Below are 23,992 nucleotides of genomic sequence, written 5' to 3'. Positions count from 1 at the left end.
CTCTCTCTCCTTCAAAATTTCACCTTTTACTCACTAGATTGCAAGTTTCATTTTCTCTCTCCTTCAAAATTTCACCTAGTACTCACTAGATTGCATGTTTCATTTTCCGATCGAGGAGGCTAAAAATATCTTTTCAGCTGACATGTTTCTTGGGCTCATCTTTTTCAGACCCTTAGTCTTCAAAAGCAGTACTTTAGGTCGTCAGCTCTGCCTCGGTTTCTCTAGAAATAATGGTGCTTGGATGCGTCTAGTAGCTGTGATTTGCTCTCTTTTTTTTCATTTCACAAGTCCATCGATTACTTTAACACATTCAATTTTGAAATTTATTCTCTGTGCTATCAATCTACTTTGATCCTGAAGGGAGTACATCCCCCTGGGAAATATCATACTTCACCCCTTTAACCGGTCAAGGGTCTACGCTTTTAGATGTGAGCCGATCCATACATGCGAGGAACGTTTAATCTTACGAGGAAACTGGGATCCGATAGAGATGAATAAGTTCTTTTTTGAATCAAGTAACAAAAAATACATAGGGATACATGTATTGCATGTCTAACGAATGTTTCTCGCTTTGTCAAATAACTATGTTTTTCTGGTCAAATGACACAATGCGCTCGTAAACCCCCATGTGGAACGCATCTTTTTGTTTTTCATCTGAAAGAACGGAAAAATTATTTTATCTAGGTCCTCAATGGAGGAACTTCCACTAACTGTTTGCGGCTAAATCAGAGAATGACCTTGTTATTTTTTTTATACCCTCTGACCAATATTTTAAAAATCCGAATTTGTGTACAAATGCGTATTTTTAGCATCTGAATAAGGGATTTTTTTTTTTTGGCAAACTCGATCTATCGGCAAATTAGTGGGTTGTGGAAAAGACAATGGTCGATTCAAGGTCAGCAGCAAAAAATAAGATATAGTAGCCCAATTAGCTATCTGAATACTATGATTTTCTGTCCTTCCGGACTCAAAACAGCAGATCAGTTCTATGTAGGATTCGTGGGTGGATGTTGCCATTTTGACTGGAAAACCTCGTTATCAGAAAAAGGGAGGCATATTTTTTAGACATGCGGTATGCGGTACATGTCTGGTTAGGCATCTGTGGCTCCTAAATTCAAGAATTACTTTGGTTTATCTCAATCATGCATTAATTTCTGCAAAAAAAATTTTCCTAGGAAAATTCATTTTTAAATAATCCCAATTTACCTGGAAAATGGCGGAGACAGAGAAAAACGGAGGTCATACTTGGACCTAGGGCTGAACATTACATGAGAATTCGCTGTTAAAGCACTAAATTTTTTTTCGGTGCATACTTCTGTAATCTTTCATATTCAACAGTGAACCATTTTTGCGTCATTTTTAAACTTCCTGCGCAATAAAGTGTATCCTGAATTAAGGAGTTCTTTGGAACAAGGGCGTTTGCTCGAAACAGTAGTTCTGCAGAAATCGCATTTGAAAGTTCAAAAGTGTTTAGCGCTGGTTCTAACCAATATTTTCGCACGCACTTTAATTAGTTGGAAAGACCAAGTCTTTAAGAGTATACTTGCAAAGACGGAACATTGTGAATTCATTCACCTACAATTCCTACAGGATATTGTAGATCGTTGTGTAAAAAAGGGGGGACAGGGCTTTTTATTACACTATGTATATTTCCTGAAACTAGGAAGAATCCAGTTTCAAAAAACGCGTTTTCTCGAAAAAGGGCGGATGCACGCATACGCCTTTGTTCCAAAGAGCTCCATGTAACCGGCCGGCGCGCGTAGAGAAGAAAAATATTGCAACTCATGAAATTTTTGATCTATTTTCGAGTTACGGCGATCTTGCGATGTCTATTACAATTTGCACCAATAGATGCTTGTCTGAGGGATATTTTCTTGAAAAAGTAGAGGATATGTCAATTGTTTATGTATCTCCGTTTCCTTGTTGGCATAAATTGAGATAGATCGAGGGAGCATCCGATATCTCCGAGACACGCTACGCCGCACAGGGGGAAAAACAGTCCATCTAGCGCTGAAAAGGGTAGAAAATCGGCATCGGCAATCGTAATTACAATACTTGACTTTATCTTCATAAAAATACAGTTTCTCGGTAAAATAACAATATGGATTTGGATGATCAAGGCATCCTCTCGTCCCTCCCAGACTCTACTTTTGCCAGATAGGTTACTTTTTCAGCACTTTTCCCGGTTCAAACCCTTGTAAAATATTCACATATATCGTACAATCTGGCTACCCTGCTGGACTCGAATAAAGGGTGGAATTAAGTGGAATCCTTTGAAGTTTATATTAATGATGATGCTCCGGGCTCAGCAGTCACCCTCTCTCCCCTCTCCAAATCTTTAGTGAACTAACTTTGGCATATATGTTTGAATACTCAAACTCAATTCATATGGTTTTATTTATAAAGAAGATAATTCAACATCCCCCACAATTTTTGAGATATTTTGAACTATTTTTATCGCTATTTTCCAAGATGGCGGCAAAGCGGTGAAGCGTGGGTGCTCTCTGTCGGTTTCTTAGTCCGGAGGGCTCAATGGCCATTCTAAGACCAGAATTACGGTGGTATGGTAATCAGAAACCGTGTATCACGGTGCATTGTAGGTTAAGTGACCGCACTCCAGAATCACAATTTTGTTATCATTTCTTCGCAATCACATCCCTAACGATATTATTAGACATTTGTTCGAAAAGTTGACTTTTCCCTCTCAAAATGGTAGACTGTAAATTCAGATCAACTAGTTGAGGATGAAGTCATTTCGTGTCTTAAATATCTTCAGGACTGTCAGTCGCCATCAACTTGTGCACTCCTGAAGCGAGTTCTCACTCAATCTTGATTTTGAGTGAAGAAATCACATCAATGTTGGAACCAAAACTAGAAAATACTTTTCTAAAGTGTTACCTAAAATGTTTATTTGAAGTCATGAAATTATATCTTCTAAATAAACAGATTCTTTGTGTAATGACTCATTGAACACCTATCAAACGTTAATTTGGATGCCACGGTCTGCATGTTAATGAAGAATAATTTTGGTGGAGAGAAGTCAAAGAGGATATGTTTAGAGTGTATTGACACACTCGCAAAATGATTCTTACGTGAAGCTTTTATTATAAAAATTATGTTAGGAAGAATTCTATCATCAATAAGGTGTGAGCTAAGCAAGTAGAAAAATGAATTGACAGAATTAGCACCAAAATACATGAGGCATTTCTATGGATACCAAACTTCTTAAAAGCTGTTAATTTCGCTCAAGAAAATACTTACCTTTTCCTCAATTTCCTTTTTACAGCATTCGGTTAAGTGGGTCTTCTTATTATCTTTTTCAGGCCGCAACATCTTTATTTGATATGTTAGAATATTATGAATCAGCCACGCACTTAGTACTGTCTGACAATCATCTCATTGATTCCAGAGGCTGGCAGGCCTGCTCACGAATGATCAAAAGGGTATGTTTGTACGTAGCAAAGCTGTCTTCTCATTCCTGTAATTTTATCATGCATTTCATCCTTTGGAGCACTTTAATTGAACTTACAACACACAGGTGGTTTAAACGAAGTCCAAATGAAAAATTTACAACCCCAAAATCTAAGGGCAGGGAACCAAAGTGAAATACTCTAGGAAAACTTACCCAGTGGGACGAAAATAATTGATTTGACCATTTATGTTAATTGTGTTTTTATGGTCCATCCATAAATTACGTCACCTATTTCCCCGACTTCTTGGCCCCTCTGTCTCCCTTTGCCTCTCATCCTCAGACCCCCCCTTCTTGCCTAAAAATATGTCTTTTCAAGCGTTGCCTCCCTTTTTCTCAGGTGTGCGGTTGTGCGGTTGTTGTAAACCTTTGCCATAGGTGTATCACTTATTGATTCATAATATGTTTAAAAGGACTCGGAAATAACGTTGAGCAGATAGGACAATTTTAAAATGTACTCTTTTTCACTATGAATGTTCATAGTTTCAAGTAAACAAAGTTTACTACGGTAGTCACCCTCTCTCCTCTGACATATCATTCAGATGTGCTGCACTTTTGAATTTACAAGATTTCACCATGTCAGGATACGGTGACGTCACTTTCACTTGACCTTTCCCTCCCTCTTTTTACACTTGCATGTCACTCACTTCGATACCTCCCCTTCAGCCTGGGTGGGTGTTGTAATTTATGGACAGCCCTGAGATACGCGGTAGGTATCAGTGTTTTGTTGTGGGTCGATTCAAAGTGATCTGCATTTTGCGCGTAAACATGCAGCCAGATAAATCCTCTCTGACTGGGTAACATCAAGAGGCCTGTGGGATCTTGACGAATTTTTCATTACTAAATACGGAGTGAAGCTTGGTGCAGGAACATGGTCAAGGAGGGCGCATCTGTGACTAATTTTTATAGTTCCACCCTAACTCCTTTTCAAAATCATAAATTTTCCGTACTTTCAGGTTTGGATGAAATAATTTCAAAACAAAAACGGAAACCATGATTTTCAAAGACAGGACAACCTATTAGTCCTCAAGACAGGGGTTCCGAGGGGACTTCAGGACGATTAAGGCCGGATTCCTCATGGCCGATTCCCTTCTCGTCCTCGACTTCGTCCAAACCAAAAATACTGAGAAAAGACCTGATATGGGTGGTCTAGGACACCTCTAGAATCCTTGTATTCTGTTCCATGTTATTCTTGTATTCTTGTTCATGTATATTTTCTCTAAAAATCTGTGTCCAGTTAATTTTAAGGTTGATCAGATGAAAACCAGCATCTTTCTTGGAAGATAAGTTACTTCCTTCTTTCAATCGTTTTTCCTTTTAAAAAATCCGAATGATGTCAGCATTATTTTTAATGACTATGGTTTTTATATGCTTTGGTCTTTTAGATGCGGTGCTTAGAAATTTTAGAAGCAAGAAGTGTAAGTTTAAATGATCAATTGATGCCATTGCTCACAAGATCTTTAAGAGTGGGATCGCAGCTACAAGTTTTGAAGTTGGAAAATTGCCACTTAACGGGTCGTCCTTTCCTTATATTAGGTAACTTCTGAGTTTCTGTTTCCAATATCAAGGATTCCATTTTTTTTCATTATCTCACTATGATAATTATACTCTGTCATGTTCTGGATGAAAATAAATTTTATTTGGGGTTTTTAAGAGATCAAATCTTTAAAACAATCTGGGGGAGAAGCACTCCTCTCCTGTCTTTCATTTAAATCAATTGCTCTGGTTTTTATGATTCAATTCCATTCTAATTATGTTTCAGTGTGTATACTTTACCTGATTTTTTTCTGCCTATTGAAGGGATAAAATAATCATTTGAGCTAAAGCAAGTTTAAGTGTGAATAATTTGCAGTTTCTTTGCACCAAAGTAATTCTTACTTCGGCTCTTGTCTCACTAAGGGTTGCTACCAGCCAATTTTGCTGCACCATTTCTTATGGCGCAACTCATGATTATACTCTCGAAAATGAGATAACGAAAACACAATAGGAGAAAAAAAAATTGTCGGTAGTAAATTTTATATTGTCATTGATATGAGAAATAGAACTAGAATTTTGCTGCTGTCAGTGGCCATTTTGAATCCATATCTATTTTTCGCTTTTTGTACGTTCATGACTAATTTGCAGCACTTAAATTGTTTCTCATAGTTTCGATGGCAAAAATGAAGTGTAATGGGTATGTTTAGGCAACCGTTTATCACGTATCCAGTGGCTTATGGGCTAAATCATGATTATTTCCGTGAACTACATTGAGTCAACTTGGAAAACCTACATAAATTTCCAGATTCTAGGAGGGCGCCAAAAAAGGCCTTTATCGATACCCCTCCTTTTAAAGCTCCAATGAGTACACCAATAAAAGACTGAAGGGGAGAGCGTTCAGCTTAGGCAGCTTGCATTGGAATATTAAGTTGAGGTCACTGTGAGAGATTTATAACGTTTTGGGTCAGTCTAGCCCTCATCAGTAGATCACACTTGTCAGTGAACCCAACTTAGCATCCCGCAAAATCCAAGATGGCATAGAAACGCCATCATGAATATGACACGAGGCATGACACAAAAGTGTGATCCTTACGTCGCGCCATCCACCGTCGCTACTGAATAACTCTCATAACAAAACAAGGAAAACCGGAAAAAGCGACGGGAGATGGTGTGAGAATCACACTTTATTGTCATGCCTCACGTCATAATCATGATGGCGTTTTTGATGTCGTCTTGGATTTTGTAGAATGCTGTAGTAGTAGTAGTCCATCAGTAGATGAGGTCAAAAAAGACCCAAAGCAGGGTGTCTGCAGGTCTGGAAAACCGGGAAAACCGGGAAAAATCAGGGAATTTGATCATTGTCTGGAAAACCGGGAAAAGTCAGGGAATTCGATCGAAAACCGGTGAAAGGGAATTTTCGCAATTCGAACATTTCGCGGCTATTTTTGCTCGTCACTGCCGAATTGGCCGAGTAGGCGCTCGCGTGGCTGATAATGTAAACTGCTCTGTTCAACCAGTTTGCAACACGGCCGCTAGGTTCACTAATGTGTGTTCGCTAACTTTAAAGATCAAATCATCTGCCCTATTTAATTTATCTACTTAATTCATGCCAAATGGCAAGATAGACTAAATAAACTTGAATAAAGTTAACTTGCTAACAGCAGAAAATTACAGTAAATAATGATAGGAAAGTAAGTGCCCCAGTTTTGAGCAGATGGTTAATCAATTTTTTCAATAAGTTAGGAAATTTAATGAAAGTGCTAGAATTTTAGTTTTTCTTTAACTGAGTAAAGAAATATTCAATGTCAACTGCATTTTGCATGAAAGTTTTCTGGCTCTTAAATCAACATGTTCACAACTGGTGCATCCACCCTGTAGAAATATTATTGGTGGATTATATTCTAACAAGCCAACGCTTGTTGAGTATAAGACAAATTCAATACCAACAATAGGTTCAAGAATCCATTGAATTAATTGACCTTAAAAAAAAAAAAAAAAAAAAAATCCTGAATCAAGCAAATTTATCTAAAATCGAGAAGAGACTCGTATTTCCTCTTGATTATGGCGAAATCTACCTGAGTTAGGCACATATACAACTCTTGTTTTATATTTTAAGAAAAAGAGACTTGTATTTTCAGGGCACTAAGTAATATGCCAATATTTAAGAAACCACCAGGGTGAACTATAGTTTGAATTTTCAAAAGTATACGGGGCAATATGTCACATAGAGAGCGTAGTAGAGCTTAAACATTAAATTTTGAAGGTGAATTTTAGTCTGAGTATACCATTTTGGAATTAGCTTAATTTTGAGTATTTAGGATCTCGTTCCTTTCAAAAGTATTACTCAACTCCTTGCAACGCCATGGTAATTCAGAATATGACTTTACGGGGTCATTCCTAAGGATAGTTTTTTTTTTTTTAATATTTTTTAACTAGTTCATCGTATGGCTAAACCCAAAAAGTCAGGGAATTTTGTCATATTTTGTCATGGAAAACCTGGAATCGTCAGGGAATTTCATTTTGAAAATCTTGTAGACAACCTGCAAAGTGTCATAGATCTCTTGGCATAATCTCAACTTAGTTTTCCAATGCAAGCTGCCTGAGCTGAAGCCAAGCTAAAGTAGCATAACTTCTCAACGTTTTGTCGTAGAAAGATGATCTTTGTGTCAAAATTCCCAGATAAATAAGAGCTATCAAAATATATGTATGAAATTAGTAAATTTTTCCAAATTGAACCTACGTTTGGGGAAATTATACAAGGTCCCCTTTCGAAACTTTTCGTTTTTCAAGATTTTCGGTCGCTCGGTTTACACAAAGCAAAACAAAAATCATCCTAAATAAAAGTAGAGGGTTTAAGGTTTAATACAAGCCCAAGTTCATCTTGGAAAAACGACAAGAAGCGGAGTTATGAGTCTTCAAAGTTGACGTGGCGCGCAGGAACCTTGTACATTCCGAGTCTGAAGGTCACCCGCGCCCCCTGCATTGCTCGCAAGTGGCGAGTTTTTGTATCTATATACTTCCGTGGGTTGTTGTCATAGTGAATCATTCAATGAAGACGGAATATTCGGAATTTGTGAATTTTACACAGGTAAAATTTTTCCAGGTTTATGTTATTTAGGTATAAAAAACAGGTGATTTTGGGCAAAATTACGTTCCTAATCCATGTATATTTCGCCCATTCGCAGGCGAATTTCGCTGAAATTTCGTATGCAACTCAGAAATATGTTCTAGAAAAGGTGTTTAGTCATTGCCGGCTGGATCAAGTCGGAAAAAGATTTTCCTGCTCCACCTTATGCGATTTACGCATAAAAAATAGGTGATTTTGGGCAAAATAACGTTTCTAATCCGCCTATATCTCGCCTATTCGCAAGCGAATTTCGCTGAAATCTCGTATACAACTCAGAAATATGTTCTAGAAAAGGTATTTTGTCAGTTCCGGCTGTATCAAGCCGGAGAAAAATTTTCCCGCTCCAGCTTATGTGATTTAGGTGTAACGAAACAGGTGATTTTCGGCAAAATTATGTTACTAATCCGCCTAAATCTCGCTTATTTGCAGGCGAATTTCGCTGTAATTTCATATACAACTCAGAAATATGTATTAGAAAAGGAGCTCAGTCATTTCCGGCTGGACCAAGTTGAAGAAAAATTCTTTCGCTCCACCTTATGTGATTTAGGTATAAAAAACAGTTGATATTGGGCAAAATTATGTTATTGATCCGCATGTATCTCGGCTATTCGCGAGCGAATTTCGCTGAAATTTCGTATACAACTCAGAAATATGTTCTAGAAAAGGTATTTAGTCATTTCTGGTTGGACCAAGTCGGAGAAAATTATTCCGGCCCCAAGGTAAGCTGAAAACTCTGAATATTCCATCCAGAACCGGCATTTTTTGGCCCATTTTTTGCCAATTTTCGGTCCTCTTTCAAATTTTTGCACGCATGTGATGGTGTGTTGGTACTAACGTTGATTCCTGCTACCATAATTTACATTTAAAATTAAATCATACCCAACATCTGATGTATTTATTAAGATGTTCGCGTGAAAAACTATCAATTCCAGGCTGTCTTAGTGTATTCATGGAAATTTGGGTGAAAGGACTTGAATTTGAGACATTTTAAAGGCCAAATTCGGAATCTACGACCGAACTTACATAGGAATCGAGATGTATCTCGATGTATTTCAAGGAGGAAGAAACCCTCTGGTTCATAGTTTCCTCACAAGTGTTCTGCTTTGCCGCCATTTTGTACTTTGCGGACCCCTATGATGGCGTGAAATGGGAAGAAAATTTTTTTTTGGCTATAGGGTATCTCAAAATACCTCCAAGAGTCACCATGCCAATTTTCAAGCAGAGGTATCAATTAATAAAAAAGTTATGGATTTTTGTCCGCCAAAAGCTCATTTTTGCCAATAATGCGCCGGGCCATAGCTCGCGATTTGGCATAAGTCGTCTCTTTCCATATGTCTTGTTGATTGAACAAAAGAATATACTGTCAGGCACAGATTTAATTATGAAAATAACAGTGAAAGATAAATTACTTACGGAAAAGTGACAGTGTTTGAATTCTTACTTAACAATACTTTTAAGAGCACCTGAGGTCTGACCGGAAAGTATCCGACCTTGTTGGTCATCTCGTCATTATCTTTGTACGGACTCTCCTGAGCGCAGGTGCAGAGCCGGATTATCACACCTTGAATCACTCGTTGGTCATTTGCCGATTAGTGCGTGGTATTCTGCTGTCATCGTTGGATTTCGTTTTTCGCAAAAAAGAAGTAGTTAAGGATAGTGGGGTGGGAAGAGTTTGTGAAGAAGATCATCACGGGGGACGCGTCTTGGGTCTACGGTTATGACCCTGAGACAAAAGTTTAATCGTCAGTTTGGATCGCATCTGGGACACCTCGCCCGTAGAAAGCTCGGAAGAGTCGCAGCAATGTGGAGACAATGTTGACTGTCTTCTTTGATCATGAAAGTGTCGTCCGTCATGAATACGCTCCTCAAAGCCCCTTAAGCTACATAAAGTATCTTGGTAGCTCTCTGTATTGATAGTAGAGCATTTGGGAGTGTATTCATGATGGACAACACTTTCATGATCGAAGAAGACATTCAACATTGTTTCACATTACTGCGACTCTTCCGAGCTTTCTTCGAGCGAGGTGTCCCAGATGCGATCCAAACTGACGATTGTACTTGTGTCTCAGGGTCGCACCCGTAGACCCAAGACGTGTCCCCTATGATGATCTTCTTCACAGGGTGTCTACCAGTCCGTAAAGTCCGGAAAAAGTACGCATTTTTTAAGGTCGGTCGGTCCGTAAGTACCTAAAAAGTACGTAAATCTCGCGGGAGGTCCGTAATTTTTCGCATTTTGCGCTGCGCGTTCAGTTCGATCGCCTGATAGTTATGCAACCCTCTGTGCGTTGGCCGTCTGGCGTATTAGTACAATGTCAGCCTGTAAGAGTGCGGTTGTTGTAGAGGAGCGGAACAAGGCATTTCCCTCGATTTGACGGGAACAGCCGAAAAGGCCACGGGAATTGCCCAAGTGAAGCGCGCGGCAGTGCCGAAATCGAAGAATTACGATCAGTCATTTGAAGATAATAATGGCCGCTATGCGATTTTAAGAGCGGAACTTTTTTCTCACCTGATTTCCCATTCATAGAGGGTCCTTAACGAGAATCAAAATTTGCGACATCGGCACTTTATGGGAACCTCCCCAAAATCGAAAAAAACGGCCAAAAATCGGCGATTTTCTCTCGTTTTCGGCTATTATCGCAAAAACCGCTCATTTTTCGAGTAACTGTGTAGGAACTTGCCTTAAAGTAGATAAAATTACGGACATTTTCCACCCGGTCCGAAATTTTTCTGATAAAATACCCACTACAAGGTTGCCAAAAAAAATCCCAAAATGTTCAAAATTTCATTTTTTCTACGGTCTTTTGCTTGTAACTTTTTTCCCAGCAATTTTAGAAGGTAAGTGTATCCGCCGAAATGAAAGTTGATTCAAAATGCTACAATTTCGTGTATCAGACTTTGCCCTAGGGCGTAACGAGACGGCTTCGCGGCGTTGCCAAAGTTCGGTCTCCAAAGGCATTTTCCGCGGCGGTGCATTTCACGCAACCGCTCCACTCAAAATTACCTGAAAAATTTTGCGAAAAACTTTCTGGAATATGTTTCTTATGTATTTCTTAGCGCTGAAACCAAATCTGAAGTTTTCTGCCTTCGATTTTTGCCGCTGAAGCTGCCATCTTGAAAAAACGTTGCCAAATCTCATTTTCTTACTAAAAATCGTTATTAACTCGTTCCTTGTGCGTCGGGCGGCAAAAAGAGTTATTTGCAGAATGGAAGTACATAAAATTATGGTTTAGAATCGTGTATCAAAGTTATGATAACATGCGTATACCATCCGCCAGAGCGCGCTGTAAACAGCGGGAAATTTGAAAAAAATCGAAATTTTTTGCGGTTCTCTCAAATATCTTTTTTCCTAGTGGTTTTTCGGCAAAATTGATACCACAAAAATTAAAGTAGACATAAAATGCTACTAGAATCACTCTTAGTTTTTGGACTAGTGATTGTTTCAGCGGAAGTTAGGAGCGCTTGAAGTCGGACACTCGCACGGCCGAAATCGGCTGCAAAGCTGCATCATAGTTCTACATCATGAGGAACGTTTTATGGTCTCCATAACGTTTCATTTTGCTTTAAGGCATTAAATCTCCTCTGTAATTAATAAAATTAGAGATTTCACCCCTTTTGGCATCCCTTCCCCCAACCCCCATTCCTCCCCCTCCCCAATCGGATAACGGCGCGAAACCATTTTCACTGCATTTTTATCTTGAAAAACGCTATTTTGCAATTTCAGTAGTTGATGACTGAAACTGCAAAATAGCGTTTTACTGGATAAAAAATATTTAGAAAACATATTCCCCCCCCCCCCCCCCAACTACTCCCTGAGAGTTGCCTGTCCTTTATTTGACAACCCCGCTAGGACTTCTTACCGTTTCCACTCGGTGGTTGTCAGAGTAAAGAGGCGGTGGAACCTACTGTCGCCTGGGCTAGCTGATGCAAGTCTGGAGACGAACCTGTTTAAGTCTAGGGTCAAGGACTACTTTTTGAAATACTATGTTCCCTATTAGTTATATTCTTTGTATTGTACTTTTGTTTGTTTGTTTTATTTGTCAGTTGAGTTTATCATTTGTTCAGCTGTTTTGCTCTTTTTTGTTAATTACTTTGTAATTGGGCAACTTGCCCGTTTTGTATAATAAATAAATAAATAAATATTCCAGAAAGTTTTTCGCAAAATTTTTCAGGTAAAATTGAGTTGAGCGGTTGCGTAAAATACACCGCCGCGGAAAATGCCCTTGGAGACCGTAACTTTGGCAACGCCGTGGAGCCGTCTTGTTACGCCCTAGGGCAAAGTCTGATACACGAAATTGTAGCATTTTGAATCTACTTTCATTTCGGCGGATACACTTACCCTCTGAAATTGCTGGAAAAGAAGTTACAAGCAAAATAACCTTAAAAAAATGAAATTTTGAACATTTTGGGATTTTTTTTGGCAACCTTGTAGTGGGTATATTATTTATCAGAAAAATTTCGGACCGAGTGGAAAATGTCCGTAATTTTATCTACTTTAAGGCAAGTTCCTACACAGTTACTCGAAAAATGAGCGGTTTTTGCGACAATAGCCGAAAACGAGAGAAAATCACCGATTTTTGGCCGTTTTTTCGATTTTGGGAAGGTTCCCTTACAGTGCCGATGTCGCAAATTTAGATTCTCGTTAAGGACCGTCTATGGATGAGAAATCAGGTGAGGAAAAAAGTTCCGCTCTTAAAACTGCATAAAATCCCCATATGACTGGACTAATACGTCGCGAAAAGGTACTTAAAAAGTACTTAATTTTTCCTCAAGGCGAGGTACTTAAATTTTTCCTTAAGTACCTAAAAAGTACTTAAAAAGTACTTATTTTATTTTTGTGGACCTCAGTAGACACCATTTCGGATTGTTAAACGCTCAAGTCAGGAATTTCGCTCACTCTTACGCAAAATCCTGTGTGTCTCTCCTACATTCAATGTTTACAAAATAATCCGAATAATAGTTAATTATCGAATAAACCCTAAAGCTAGTGAGAGATCCGGCACTACTTTTGTGCCTAAACCTCCGAGCTGCCATTCTATTTGAGTTCGGAACTTTTGATTCGGTGACAAACGAATCGCAACGTTGGCGCGTGATTTTGGTACCACCTCGCGAGGTGGCTCTAAAAATGGTTCAACCTATCGAAACCCAACGGATCTAATTGGTCGAATCTGGTGACAATGGTGTCCACTAGTGTTAGTGATTGATGATACAAACCGGGACAAAACTTCACAAAGAGGTTCGGGACTTTAAATAAAATTCACGTTCAGTCTGAAATTTTTCAGGAATCTGTTTTTTGTCATCTCAAACCGATTCAGGGGGTGGGGAGGGAAGGGGTCCTGTTAAAATTTTATACATTCAATTTTTTGAAACACCTTAGGGTATTCCTGGGTAAATATGCCACAATGCCCCTTCTCACGGATTTTGTTTTTCATCATCTCAAGTTATCAAAGGAAAAATAAAACTAAGTTTTCGGGCCACTGTAACCCCTGATTCTCTCAGATTGCCACCCTCAGCCCCCTCCAAAACGTTTTTTGGGCGTATTTTGGAGTATTTTGACGTTTCATTTCATATCTGCTATCACATATTTTTCAACCAAAGTGAAGGAAAATTTGACTGAAGTTACATCAGATAGGGAAGTTCGACTTAGACAACCAAACTTAGGTTCAATACCTAGCATCAGTATCTAAATTTATTGTTTTATTCTTTTGTTTATTTTTTGCACCATCAGGCAACGGTGAAGAGTGTCGAAGGCGGCACTCAGACTCGATGCCCCTAGAATTAAAATAGGTTAGGTTATAATTTGACCTATTGATTGTTGGTGATGCGAACTCAGACCAATAATTCAAATATTTAATTTTTTGCATCATCAGGCAACGCTGTTAGACGAAGATCCATGCATCGAATGGTGATGTTACCAAATTAATACCAAATATTTAATTTTTTAGGCAAAGCTTTTAAATGTTTCGATAGATCAAAGAACGATTGTTGGGTTCTTTTACCTTATATAGGTTTTTGTACTATTCCCTAAAAACCGAACGCGCTGTCAAATATAAGTCAAATTAATAAAGGTTTAATATTTCGTAGCGTACTCACTCTTGCTAAATTTGTTTTCAAGTGCAAGTGAGAACACTAAAAAAATTTTAAATTTTGTTTGCTCTTTAATGAATTTATTGTTGGAGAGTTTTTACCGCCTTAATTTTGGCCTTTTAACATTTGATAGGCTTGCTTCCTTGGTAATTTCAGACGGTTCCAAGAGTGTTGGCTTAATTCTCATAGAGACTGTGTAAGTGACTTGATATTCTCCTTTGAGTCATTGATTTTAGTTTCCTCCTCAGAAAATGAAGACAATATCCTAGTCGTCTGCGCCTTGGTTCATATTATTGTACATTTTAGGCAAATTTCTCTGCAGAAACAAGCTACCTGACATCCTTCCGTGCATCTGCAGTAAATACTTCTTAGAATTTCTCCTGGTGCAGAGGGTGTTAACATTATGATTGGTAGGAGTCCGTGTTTAGAAAGTTTTTTACCCTGATCACAAGCGATCAAGGTGTCCGCATATTCCCTTGTTTGGATGGCTTTAGCATCAAGATGACTTTTAATCATCCCTATTATCCGTTTTTTTTTTTACTTTTGGCTAAAACTTTTTCTCAAGATATGGTTAGCACTATAATTTCATTAAAAATTACAACATGTTACACACATGTTATTTGATCCTCTCTGCATTCTTTCAACGTGTTTTTTGTTTCGCACGATTGCATACTTCGAATATCCATAAAAAATGGCAACATAATTAGCAGAATAATGAGATTTGATGCCCTTGACATAATTCTTGCAAATGTAGGTACTAATGAAAAGTACTGTTTAGAGGCCACGAAGATCAGTGCAAAACCACCTCCAATGAGGAATGTCGTATTTTCTTCATTTATTTCACCACAGTAGGGCTTGAATTTCATGAACGTCTTCATGTTACTCCAGGATCTCTGCACATTAGGTCCTCTAACTCTAGAAACTCCGAATGCTGATTCAACCTATCCTTGGGTACCCAGGTGTCATTATTATCACGCTTTATTTAATGGCAAAGAAACTTATCATTGTCGATAAAGGGCGTCTATGGCGTAGAAAAGAGGGCTATGAGCAGTAGATAAGACCCCGAACTAATGTTTTTGTCACTTGGGTGAGCCGGAGAGTGGAGTGGTTGCGTGAAATGCATCGTCCAGGAAAATTCCTTTTGAGACCCTAACTGTGGAAACGCCGCGGCGTCGCATGTCAGCCCTAGGGACAAGTTTGATACATGAAATTTTTTCATTTCGAATCTACTTTCATTTGGACCGATTTACTTACCTTAAAAACTTGCTGAAAAAAACTTACTAGCAAAAACCATACGTAAACGAAATTTTGAAAATTTTCGTACGAAATTTTGAAAATTTTCGTACGAAATTTTGTTGGAGCATTTTTTCATCAGAAACATTTTAGACTGGGTTAAAAATGACCGCAATTTTATCTGCTTTCTAATGTGTTCCAAAGTTCTACTTACTTAGTCTTAGTCTTAGTATCAACGGTATTTGTGATAGTAGCCGAAAAACGAGAGAAAATCGAATTTCGACCGTTATTTTTCAATGGGGGGGGGGGGAGGCGGGTTCCCATGATTTGTCGAGGGGTAAAATGAATTCTCGTCTAGGAGCCTCTGCAGTTAAGAAATCAGGCTAGAAAAAAAGTTCCGCTCTCAAAACCGCGTAAGGACCATTGTATTCAACAAATGACTGGACTATCTGTTCGGGGAATTTTCCCTCTTCTTTTTTGTCCCCACTTTGTCACGCAAAGGAGGGGTATCGATGAGGGCCGATTTTGGCCCCACTTCAAAAAATCATCTGAACCCATATTTTAAGTACCCTAGGGTAGGTGCATTCTGGCGCAAAATATTTTTGCGATTGTGCATCGTTTTCCTGCCAAAACAGCCGACTCAATTTTTCGGCTGAAAAATGGTTTTAATTTTATGACGAGCCCAAAAAAGCTTTGTTTCATGAGTACGGGAGGTTCTTAAATGTAATTTTTTGCGTACTTTTCAATGGAACAGGCGAAAATTGTCTAAACCCCCTTTTAAGGGGTCATTCTAGACATTTTCGACGATTTTTGGGGTTTTTGGCAATTTTTCACCTACAACTAGAAAACGGATGATTATGCAACAAAAACGATTGCAGATTCAAAAAGAGCGTAAAAAATCCGTTAGAAATCCTTGATTAGACATTTTCTCAGCTTAAACTGTCAACACGAAAAACAGCTCTAAACTTGAGAAAACCGAAAAAACTGCATTTTCCACGATTATTAGTCTTCATTTACACCCAGCACAATTTTGTCACATCACCAAAATTTAACAGATTAATGTTACGTACCAGTACATGAAACACGCCAAAAATTACGGTGTGGAAAAATTGTGCTCACAGTTAAAAATGGACTTTTGTTGAATGGAACCATCCTTGAATAAAATATGAAAATTCTCTAATCTCCGGGAAGATTCGCCAATCATTCATGGGATACCTGTATCCGGGTAATTTTTTGCGTACTTTCGATTTGAACGAGTGAAAATGGTGAAAAATCATGTTAAGTGGGCCATTCAGAGAATTTGTCAAGATTTTAGGGGGGTTTTGGGGTTTTTCTGTGGGGGGGGGGGGGTTAGGGGTTGTTGGGGGGCTTGGAGAGCATTTTTGTTTGTAATACACCAAAAAATAACAAATTCAGAAAGAACGCGAAAAATTCGATAGGATTCGATACTTGACACTCTCTCTCATCTTGGACTGTCCACACGAAAAACGGTCTCAAACTCGAGAAACTGGAAAAAACGGCCTTTTCTCCAGCTCCCCAGTCATAATTTACATCAATAGCTTAACAAAAGGTTTTTTCGTTTTTTTTTTTCGTAAAACCCCCTCTAATGGAGATATATTTTTTAAATTTTTTTTTATTATAATTATTCATTCATTTATTTCTTTCATTATTAAACAAGTCACTTTATTCTGAACAATCATATACAAACTGTATACTTAGTACTAAAATACATCGCATTACAATTAAAAAATTGAATAAGGGCTTTATATCTGCCTTCTGCATACACACCCGAACCACCCTCTGGTATTTCTTCAATAAAACCTAGTGGAGTTATTGACCGTTAAAAAAAATACCGTTTTACCGTACGTCCTGACCAACTTTATTTGCGACGTGCGGTAATACGGTATTTTTCTTACGGTCAATAACTCCATTAAGAGGGGTTTTAGGAAAAGAAAACGAAAATACCTTTTGTTAAGCTATTGATGAGCACTTTACGAAACCACAATTATTTTCGGTTCCGACAATTAGGACAGCCACTGTGACGTCATATCTGAACACGTGCGGTATTTTTTTCAAAAATTGAACTCCCCGAAACTCGAGAACCACGCATCGTAGAGGATTTTGGTACGGGACTTTTCTGCTTGTTTTGAGCCATGGAACATCCCCTGGAAGTTTGTCGTCACTTAGTTGTTACACCTTGTATACTGCTTAACGATCTAACCTGTTAAGTGATCAGGATGTAAATTATGACTGGGGAGCTGGAGACAAGGCCGTTTTTTCCAGTTTCTCGAGTTTGAGACCGTTTTTCGTGTGGACAGTCCAAGCTGAGAGAGTGTCAAGTATCGAATCCTATCGAATTTTTCGCGTTCTTTCTGAATTTGTTATTTTTTTGGTGTATTACAAACAAAAATGCTCTCCAAGCCCCCCAACAACCCCTAACCCCCCCCCCCCCCCACAGAAAAACCCCAAAACCCCCCTAAAATCTTGACAAATTCTCTGAATGGCCCACTTAACATGATTTTTCACCATTTTCACTCGTTCAAATCGAAAGTACGCAAAAAATTACCCGGATACAGGTATCCCATGAATGATTGGCGAATCTTCCCGGAGATTAGAGAATTTTCATATTTTATTCAAGGATGGTTCCATTCAACAAAAGTCCATTTTTAACTGTGAGCACAATTTTTCCACACCGTAATTTTTGGCGTGTTTCATGTACTGGTACGTAACATTAATCTGTTAAATTTTGGTGATGTGACAAAATTGTGCTGGGTGTAAATGAAGACTAATAATCGTGGAAAATGCAGTTTTTTCGGTTTTCTCAAGTTTAGAGCTGTTTTTCGTGTTGACAGTTTAAGCTGAGAAAATGTCTAATCAAGGATTTCTAACGGATTTTTTACGCTCTTTTTGAATCTGCAATCGTTTTTGTTGCATAATCATCCGTTTTCTAGTTGTAGGTGAAAAATTGCCAAAAACCCCAAAAATCGTCGAAAATGTCTAGAATGACCCCTTAAAAGGGGGTTTAGACAATTTTCGCCTGTTCCATTGAAAAGTACGCAAAAAATTACATTTAAGAACCTCCCGTACTCATGAAACAAAGCTTTTTTGGGCTCGTCATAAAATTAAAACCATTTTTCAGCCGAAAAATTGAGTCGGCTGTTTTGGCAGGAAAACGATGCACAATCGCAAAAATATTTTGCGCCAGAATGCACCTACCCTAGGGTACTTAAAATATGGGTTCAGATGATTTTTTGAAGTGGGGCCAAAATCGGCCCTTAACGATACCCCTCCTTTTGTACGGACACTGCATAGATGACCAGGAGTTTTCTTTGAATTTTGCTCTCTTCAATTTGTAATATGTACAATCATCCAATGCCATCGTTTGCAATTATTACACTGTGTGTGAACAACGTGTACCTAGTAAAGAGGAATCAATTGATGTTTTAAAAAAACTTGAATTCAGGATAATTTTTGCGTCTTTCCGGAGCATATTTACTCCTGCTGAAAATCTAATGTCCACAACAAATTTTCAGGATGCGACATTTCAAGTCAAGATTTGGATAGTATGCTGACCCTTAGCTGCTGTGCTAACATAAAACGGAATGTGAAACATTCCATTGTTACCTTACGCCCCCCCCTCCCCCGAAATTTTTTCTTCTTGTTAATATAACTACATACATTAGGTGTCCCAAAAGCACTGCAGGTTTTCTTTTTTCGGTCGAACGGTGACAGGTATCAAAATGCGATTTATGTAGCGTTAAAGCACTAGTAATGACTGGTTAAACAAGACCAACTCAAGCTCTCTAGGTAAAAAATTGGCCAAGTTACAGCGTTTTAAAAATGACATGTCGAGCTGATCCCTTCAGATATGAGCATTTTTACTGAAAAGAATACAAATATTTTAATTGAAAAAAATTCTACCCAAAAAAAAAAAACTGCGATGTTATATTTGAGACTTAGTGTTGCTCAACATAATTGCACTATGCTCTATACTATCAAGCACTATTTGAGCTTGTTGTCAACAAGCGACTAGAGATGAAAGAGACGTAACTCCTGCACGAGGGCATCGCATCGCATGCTCACACGTCGTCCAATTCACTTAAGAGTTTATAGATAAACGTGAGACTTCCTGTTTTTTACACTCTACAGCCTGGACTTTGGGGCCTGCAATTTTTGGCCGTTTAAAATGGTGGGGATGGGTTTAGGAGGCAAGAGATTCAACTTAGTCAACGAAATTAAAAGAACTGTTGAAACCTTCTTTTACAACCTCACGAATGAAAATTTAAAAAAAAAAAAAAAAAAAAAAAATAGAAAAAAAGAAAAAAAAGAGTTTGCAGAAGTGGAGATAACAGTTGTGGCGTTGTGCAGAAAGTGAGGATAGATACTTCGAGCAGGTAACTAGTGTCCAGTCGTCCAATGAAGAAGTGTCAATGTAGTCCAGTCAAATTAGATAAAAAATCTCGGATTAGCGGAAAAAATTCCCATACAAACGATTTTTGGCTAAAGTTGCTTGTTAGGGTCTAGAGAGGCACAGGCTAAAAGTCCCCATCGATACCCCTTGTGCTTAGCCCCCCAGCCCCCCCCCCCAAAGCCCCCCAGCCCCCCCCCCCCCAAAGCCCCCCAAAAAGGCTAAAAAATCGGTTTTTCGGCTGTATCTCGAGGACGGTTGGAGATAGCGAGTTGCGTATCATTTGGAAAATGTTCTTCATCAAATTTTGCAAAAAAAAGTTTCTTATGCTTTTTCTTCCCCAGGCACTCCTTGACCCTCAAAATGGCCGCCGCGTATGGGCATCATAGCGCTTCCTCACTGTACGGTACATATAGGTACGCCTCTAGACCGCGCGGCCGCGCCGCCGAATGTCTCGACCTTCTCACCCCGTCACCCTCTATATATAGCTGAAATTTACATGATATGCAATTATTATGTACTCTTACCTTGTTTGCTATGCAAAATTCTGTTTTCAGTCAGTAAACTTTGATGCTTCAGCAATAGCCTGAAGGCGATTAATAGCCAGAAAGGAAGGACACGTATTTTGATGACACTGTGATTCTAATTATTGCCCGACGTATTTGTGTGAGGTCGATTCACGGATTTCGAATAGATAAAGAATTTTAAAAAATAAATCTACCTTAGAACTTGTCGGACTTAGAATCTTAGAAACAATTTCTAGAAAAAATTTGGCGAAATCAAATTATCACTTAAAATGATAGTCCGAAATTTATACACAGACACGGGTAACACTTACTCCACGAAAATGACATAACATGTGATCCATTGCGATTATTTCAACGCATCTCCATTTTTATGACGTTGCAAGAAGGCCTTGTGAATTGCTCTAAGTATGAATTATCTCCGTACCCTCAGTCCCAGTTTGATACCAATAGAATAATGAAAACGAAAAAAGCCTCTTTATGCGCCATTTTTGAGCCGAAACTAGAAAAAAAGGCCCCAAGTAACAGCAAATACATTCTTGATGGTAGATTTCTATTACACCGCGCAGTCTGGCCCCAGGGAGCAGAAAAGTTTGGAGATTACAGAAAATTACATAACCTATGTCCATCGGAATTTTGATAGAAATTGCCTCATTATTTTAGACGGTTATTCGAGTGACACACCGTCAACAAAAAATGCTGAGAGATCCTAAAGGCACGGTAAATCAATGGTCATGGAAATTGCTTTTAATGAAGAAACAAAAGTAACTTTAATCCAGGAAAAGTTTTTATTTAATGACGAAAACAAAACAAGACTGATAGAAATTCCAAAAAAAAATTGAGGAACATCGGTCTTCAAAATGAAATTCCAGATGGAGATGCACACCCACTGATTGTTTAAACGGCTTTGATCTTATCTTTGGAGTCAACCAAAATTTGTGTGATTGTTGGAGAAGACGTCGATTTTTTAATAATTTTAAGTACGTTGTCTTCAGAAAAGAAGGAAATATTTTTTCTAAAACCTGGTTGACAAAACTTTGAAGCAAAAATTTACTCTTTTAAAAGCCTAAACGCCCGTCCGAAACTAAAAGATTATATGCTATTTTTACATGCATTTTCCGGGTGTGATAGTGATACTAACTCGGCAATTTTTGGAAAGGGCAAGATGGCGCTCTCCACTTTAAGGAAAAAATGAAGATATTCAAGATTTTGTGGGTCATTTAAGGATCAAGGCTCAACATTCAATTCAATGTCTGAGTCTGGTAGCAAAATTCTCTTAAGTCTATGTGGTGCAAAGAAACAAAATGATTCATTGGACAAACTTCGTTTTTATTTAATAAAAAAAGAATTCACTCAAATTTTTCACTCAAATTTTATTAACTTCATTTTCATTTTATTATTTAACCGCTACTAAAATTGTAACTCATAAATAAAGTGTTCTTTCATTCCTTAACAGACCGCGCGCCCTTTCCTCCCTTTTTTGTCCTCTCCCCCCCCCCTCCCAAGACCTTGATTTACGTTCTTTTTAAAAACCGTGAATCGACCTGCGAATGATTAAAAAAAAAAATGACCACGCAATTATGTCGGGCAATAATTAGGATCACAGTGTCATCAAAATACGTGTCCTTCCTTTCTGGCTGTTAATTGCCCTCAGGCTATTGCTGAAGCATCAAAGTTTACTGACTGAAAACAGAATTTTGCATAGCAAACAAGGTAAGAGTACATAATAATTGCATATCATGTAAATTTCAGCTATATATAGAGGGTGACGGGGTGAGAAGGTCGAGACATTCGGCGGCGCGGCGGCGCGGTCTAGAGGCGTACCTATGTGTACCGTACAGTGAGGATGCGCGCTATGACGCCCATACGCGGCGGCCATTTTGAGGGTCAAGGAGTGCCTGGGGAAGAAAAAGCATAAGAAACTTTTTTTTGCAAAATTTGATGAGGAACATTTTCCAAATGATACGCAACTCGCTATCTCCAACCGTCCTCGAGATACAGCCGAAAAACCGATTTTTTAGCCTTTTTGGGGGGGCTTTGGGGGGGGGCTGGGGGGCTGAGCACAAGGGGTATCGATGGGGACTTTTAGCCTGTGCCTCTCTAGACCCTAACAAGCAACTTTAGCCAAAAATCGCTTGTTTGGGAATTTTTTCCTCTAATTTTTCTGATTTGACTGGACTAATGGTAATAATCTTGGTAAGATCCTGTAAAATTTATCTGACAAGGCCATCCGAATCTTCAAATCTTTATTTTCTTTTCAGAAATAAATGCTGAAAATTTTGAAAGGGTCAGCACTACATGTCATTTTCAACACGCTGAAACTTAGTCATTTTTTTATTAGAGAGCTCGTAGTCTAGATGTGGCGTATAAAAATCCTACAAATAGCGGGAAAAATTGGGATACACTTTTTTATTGCTTTAAGTTGTTCATTTCGGTATAAAGGACGCTCACAAAAAAGTCCCCTTAAATCCGAGTTGTGCTGAACCCAGATGAGAGGGGGGGAGGGTCAAATCGGGGTATTTTCAGAGATTTCTTGAATTTAGCAGTTTCAATGTTGGCTTGAGCACAAAAAGAATAATTTTCAATTTGAAATATCGTGAAATTCCCAACAATAAGTGTACCGACGACCTCGGCACCCCTCGCCTCACTCCTTCTTAATTACGTTATTTTTTACCTCAAAATCAGGATGTTCCGGTGTTCCCACCTGTAGCGGTACTAATATTGGTTTCAATGCAGCGATGCTCATATTTACTTTAAAATTCTTAAAACTTGCAACGAAAAAAGCTCTAAATACTCTTAGCCTTATTTGCATTAGGCTCAGTTAGGTCATTTTTCGGCCTTTAACGGCTTAAATGGAAAAAATGATTATGTACACTCAATATAAAATGTCCGAGTGGAATTATTCAAAATCAAAACAATAAGTAAGCCCCATGAAGCCCCCCTCACCCCCCCCCCCTTCCACCACTCCCATAGAAAATGATTTTCAACTCGTCCGATTTTACTCCTGGCAAGATAACACTGTGCAACTAGACAAAAGGTAGAAAGTGATCCTTGTTTAGTTTGACACATCGAGTTCGAAAATGATCCCGGTTTCTATGCATCGCCTTCGCGCACCTTCTAGCTTTCCGGAAAAGCTGGTGTCCATCAGAAAATTGACTCCGTGCTTTCTGTGTTTTTGCAGAAATTTTCCTGTTCGGAATGCACAAAAATATTTTTTGGTCTCCTCAGTGTACCTATTTCTGTGCATCTTGAGCTGCTAGAACTGAACATGACCTGACCGTTTTCTCTTATATTCTTCGAATTTTCCGGAAAAGCCGATCTTCCCGGCTACAAGAGGCGAGTATCAGCCATTTTTGTTCCAAATTTAAAAGAACTGAAATTTCTGGCGGTCTTTGATTGGTGGTGTATTTTGAGCTGCTAAATCTGAATAAGATTGCCGTATTTTTCCCCGTGACTCTCAAGTTTAGCTTCTAGCTAAAAACTTCTCCCAACTGCTCCAACTCCCCAACATTTTTTTTTGATAAAGAGTCTTTGTTGTGAGTTTTAAAGTTTCTCTTGTATTTTGAGCTACGTAATCCGAAAATTTCTCTCAATATCTCTTCTCCTGAGAATGATTGAATTTGTTATCACTGTTTTTATCAACTTGACAAGTCCTATATTTTTCATGAATT

At 38.5% G+C, this 23,992-nt stretch overlaps 1 protein-coding gene across 3 annotated transcripts in view; it reads left to right on the top strand.

Moving 5' to 3' along the window:
• The window catches only part of LOC109037801 (uncharacterized), a 171,976-nt gene that overhangs the window by 64,458 nt on the left and 83,526 nt on the right, over positions 1-23,992 (top strand). For all 3 annotated transcript variants that reach the window (XM_072297258.1, XM_072297257.1, XM_072297259.1), the window contains 2 exons: positions 3,324-3,443; positions 4,855-5,005. In XM_072297258.1, the coding sequence (XP_072153359.1) occupies positions 3,324-3,443; positions 4,855-5,005 (271 nt within the window). The remainder of the gene's footprint in view (positions 1-3,323; positions 3,444-4,854; positions 5,006-23,992) is intronic.

The sequence above is a fragment of the Bemisia tabaci genome, chromosome 2, assembly GCF_918797505.1.
Source record: "Bemisia tabaci chromosome 2, PGI_BMITA_v3".
In the NCBI taxonomy this organism is placed as follows: Eukaryota; Metazoa; Arthropoda; class Insecta; order Hemiptera; family Aleyrodidae; genus Bemisia; species Bemisia tabaci.
This window is presented reverse-complemented; position numbering and strand designations above follow the sequence as displayed.